Here is a 4,725-nt window from a genome sequence, read left to right on the forward strand (position 1 = left end):
CTCACAAACTAAAAAAGACGGCTGCGTCTTTCAAGCCAGTTCCCAGCTCTGAGCGACTCACACTTCCATGGAATGCTCTGCAAAAAAGGTTCTGAGACTTGCTGGGGCAGGGCTTATGCTGGATTAGTAACGAAGCCAGTTCCCAGCTCTGAGCGACTCACACTTCCATGGAATGCTCTGCAAAAAAGGTTCTGAGACTTGCTGGGGCAGGTCTTATGCTGGATTAGTAACGTCTGCACATATGTGGGAGACTCTGGTGTTGGCTCAGATGCAGGGCTCTGCCATCCTGTGGGGATGGTCACAGTTTGAATGCCAGCACGGATGTGCTCTTTGAGTCTTTTTGCAGAGTCCCCACGCACTGACGATCACATCCGTGATCTGGACACAGAGCACATTATAAGACTGCAGATATTTTTGTTTTATTTATTTATGTATTTATTTATTTTTAAGGTTTTTGCCAAAGGGTGCTTGCACTCACCGGAGACAGACAGACAGTGGGAAAGTGAGAAATCACCCCTCCACCCGGGAGGTATGACTATGCTATAATCCCTTCTCCTCCACTCTCCTCCTGGGACTCTGGGTATACATACCCAGGCAACTGGCATGGGGTTCAAGCCTCCAGGTCTGGGACAAAAACCTTTAAAGAAAATAAATAAAAGCTGACAAAACAAGAATGAACCACAACCGTAAAATGTGCCCAGTCACTGGTTGTGATCATAGTGCATGGGGACTCCGAGAGCCATCCTTCCTGGTCTTTAACTGTGGACATCGCCGCAGGACGGCAGAGCCAGCACCTGTCTCCCACGTACTGCAGACATGACTAATCCAGTGTAGCACCTTCACCCAATGAGCCTCAGGACCGTGGTTGACCATGTGGGGGTCCAGCACCTTAGCTGGCCTCGAGACTGGTTCTTTACGTGAGCCACGCTGGCCTGCGCTGAAGAACTGTAACTACGCTGGGAACCTTGTCCTCTCAGGAGCTAGAAAAGGACTGTTTTCCTCTCGCTCTAAGTCCCACCTTTCTGTGCTGGAGGATGCTGTCTTCTCTTTACCCCTGGGGGCCCACTGAGGCCAGGTCACATGACATCTAGCTCCTCCTCACCACCCCTGACCTGCACCTGGCTCCTCCTCACCACCCCTGACCTGCACCTGGCTCCTCCTCACCACCCCTGACCTGCACCTGGCTCCTCCTCACCACCCCTGACCTGCACCTGGCTCCTCCTCACCACCCCTGACCTGCACCTGGCTCCTCCTCACCACCCCTGACCTGCACCTGGCTCCTCCTCACCACCCCTGACCTGCACCTGGCTCCTCCTCACCACCCCTGACCTGCACCTGGCTCCTCCTCACCACCCCTGACCTGCACCTGGCTCCTCCTCACCACCCCTGACCTGCACCTGGCTCCTCCTCACCACCCCTGACCTGCACCTGGCTCCTCCTCACCACCCCTGACCTGCACCTGGCTCCTCCTCACCACCCCTGACCTGCACCTGGCTCCTCCTCACCACCCCTGACCTGCACCTGGCTCCTCCTCACCACCCCTGACCTGCACCTGGCTCCTCCTCACCACCCCTGACCTGCACCTGGCTCCTCCTCACCACCCCTGACCTGCACCTGGCTCCTCCTCACCACCCCTGACCTGCACCTGGCTCCTCCTCACCACCCCTGACCTGCACCTGGCTCCTCCTCACCACCCCTGACCTGCACCTGGCTCCTCCTCACCACCCCTGACCTGCACCTGGCTCCTCCTCACCACCCCTGACCTGCACCTGGCTCCTCCTCACCACCCCTGACCTGCACCTGGCTCCTCCTCACCACCCCTGACCTGCACCTGGCTCCTCCTCACCACCCCTGACCTGCACCTGGCTCCTCCTCTCCACCCCTGACCTGCACCTGGCACCTTCTCACAGTCCTGACCATTCTCTCCTCAGCTCATTCACAGCTCATGGGAAATGCCTTTTGCCCTGAAGGAGGGTGGTTAGAGTTTTCCGAGAGTTGATGGCGAGCCAGGGACTCACAGACCCTGTTCTCTGTCTGGTTCAGGGTTTCTGTGGCCTCAGGCAGGGCTCTGACCAAGCGAGGTGGGTTTCCAAGGTCCCTGTCCTGTTCCTCATCCCTTGGTCCCTGCTCTAGTCGGACACCTGAGAACACTGCTTCCATGTGTTTAGGGAAGGGCAGATCCAGGCTCGCACTGTGCGGATCGGGCTCCGCGTGGACTGGGACGCCGAGCAGCGGCCTCTGCTGTGGACGCGCCTGTGCAGTGGCCGGAAAGCAGCGCAGATGGCGAGGGCTCGGGAGGCCTCAGGTGACAGCGGCGGGTCCCGCGGGCGCCCTCATTCCCTACTCCCGGCAGCCCTGCAACCTGGGCTCTGGCCTTGGACCCTTCTCCTCTCCCCTCCCCTGGGCTCTCTCTTATTTATGTATTTATTTATTTTTAAAGATTTTGCCAAAGGGTGCTGCACTCACTGGAGAGAGACAGTGAGAAAGTGAGAAATCACCCCTGTCACTCCTTTCTCCTTCGCGCTGCGCTGGCACCTTTGGTAACTCTTCCCTTGGCTCCCGATACAGTTCTTGAGGAGCCCTGGGGCTCCCCGCTCTTGCCAGCCCGCGCCGGCTTCAGCCCTTTCCCAGCCCCCCTGCCGGTTCAGCTCGCCTCCCGCACCAGCCCTCCAGGAAGAAAGGGGCAGGCACTTTTCACCCCACGGAGCCTCGCACCCCACTTACGGTGAACCGCCACAGCCCCCCGAGGTCGTCGCTCCTCTCGAAGCAGGTGGGCTCCAGCCCCTCCTCCAGACAGCACTTGACCGCGGCCAGGCCGCTGACCCCGGCTCCCACGACAGCCACCCGCCTGGCCATGTCCTCCTGCGGGGACCAAGCAAGTCTTTTATTCACCCAGCTCCCACCCTGCCTTGGCCGCGCTAGCAAGCCAGGAAAGGCATCTGGAAGTTGAAGGGATTTGCAGCGCTCGTCCCAGGCGGCCCCTGGAGTGGGAAAGGGAGCGGGTCACCAAGCGGCTCGCACGTTCCCACTGGAGCAGAGGGCGCTAAAGGTCCCCCGCAGTTGCGGTGGGTGGAGGCTGAATTTCTGGCAGAAGGACTGAAATCAGACCCGCCTGGGCGGGTTCCACGCTGTTCTGCGGAGCCTCCAGCCTCCTGGCTCTGCCCCAGAATGGAGAGGAACACACCAGGGAAGGGGTCACTTCCTCAGACAGCCTTACATCGCATTCACGAGGTCCAGCCTGGGGTGGTGACATCCGCAGGGGCGCGCAGAGGCTGCAGGTGGGACCAGGAGGCAGAGATCCTGGACCCCGCCGGGGCTGGATAGTGCTACCAGTGACAGTCACCTGCCCAGGGACCTGCCAGGCCCCTCTGGTCACCAGAGGGGCTAACAGGGAGGCTTTGTGGTGGAAGAGGCCTGGAAAACCATCCCTGTCCTCTCACCCTGACACTGCTTCCTCAGGCACAGAGTCTAGCCACTGGCACAGCTGGAGGTTCTGGCCCCAGGCCCCACTGGGGAGTTGGACTCAGAAGTGCCCTGAAAGCTTCAATTCAGAACCAGACCCTAATCCGGCTGCCTTGCTAACCGGCTCTGTCGGTCACTGCTGCGTGACCCTGGGCAGATTGTTTGAGCTCTGTGCATCATAGCAGTGGAGAGAATAAAGCTACTGTAACTTCCTTGCAGCCTTTCATAGGAACCAAGTGAGTTAACACATAAAGTGGCTTAGAACAGTTTCTGGAACATAACGGGCCTAGTTAATTGCTAGTTAAGTATTAAGCTGATGTAACTGTAAAACAGCTTTCCTCTGCAGCCGCTCACATCAGTGAGCCCCTGCCCGCCTCTGCACACGTCAGCACCCAGGGATATGACGTCAGACGTGTCTACTATCTCCGACATGTGTTTATTTTTTTAACTGTATTTCACTTATGTATTTATTCATTTATTTTAATTTGCCCAGAGAAGGACAGAACAAGCAAGCGAGAGAAAGAAAGGGAAAGCAAACTGCCAGGTCCAGGACTCGAACCATGGTCAGCCATGTGGGAGTCCAACATCCTTAACCACCATGCCACCTGCCGGCCCCCCGACATGTGTTTCTCACATCCTGTTATTTCTACCTTCACTTTTAACAGAATCTGGTTTTGTGCCTATTTTATCTCCTCAGGTGTGTAAGTCTGAGAGTGCAGAGGCGTCCTCGGAGACATGATTGTCCAAAACACGTCGTCGTCTCTGCGGCAGACGGACTCGCCCCTCAGAGTTGGACAGGCAGGTTTTAGTTTTTGGGTTTGGAAACCTGGGAGATGCAGCCACAGACACTTCAGCAGTCGGTTCCCTGCTGAGTCGCCTGTCCGGGCAGCCCTAGGAACAGGTTATAAGAGATGCTCCATGGAGAATTTTGAGTGAAATGAAGAGGAGCCTTTTCTCAGGCACCATAAAGCCTGGCAGAGCGAGTCATTTTCTGTAGCAGGAAATGAGGTACCAGGAGAGCTAGCAGATTCCCTGTGGGGGAGGTCGTGACAGGGCCTGATGGGCACGGTAGATCAGGAACCGTACAGACGTCCCCCTCTGTCCTGAGACTGCGTGACCCTGCTCTTACAGAGCCACTGTGTGTGGGTGGCGGCCAGCACACCTGTGTCAGTCCCTGCTCTTAGAGGCCACTGTGTGTGGGTGGGGGCCAGCACACCTGTGTCAGTCCCTGCTCTTACAGAGGCACTGTGTGTGGGTGGGGGG

The 4,725-nt window shown here is 57.6% G+C and overlaps 1 protein-coding gene across 3 annotated transcripts in view; it reads right to left on the reverse strand.

Annotated features, from left to right (window-relative positions):
* FMO1 (flavin containing dimethylaniline monoxygenase 1) overlaps positions 1-4,725 on the reverse strand; it is a 32,610-nt gene that overhangs the window by 20,287 nt on the left and 7,598 nt on the right. For 2 of the 3 annotated variants that reach the window (XM_027771543.1, XM_006147793.3), the window contains exon 2: positions 2,725-2,862. In XM_027771543.1, coding sequence (XP_027627344.1) covers positions 2,725-2,856 — 132 coding nt within the window. In that variant the 5' untranslated portion in view covers positions 2,857-2,862. Of the gene's footprint in view, positions 1-2,724; positions 3,058-4,725 lie in introns of those variants that run through there. The other variant, XM_014587575.2, reaches the window with a different exon arrangement.

Source organism: Tupaia chinensis, unplaced genomic scaffold, assembly GCF_000334495.1.
Source record: "Tupaia chinensis unplaced genomic scaffold, TupChi_1.0 Scaffold000223_1, whole genome shotgun sequence".
Lineage (NCBI taxonomy): Eukaryota > Metazoa > Chordata > Mammalia > Scandentia > Tupaiidae > Tupaia > Tupaia belangeri.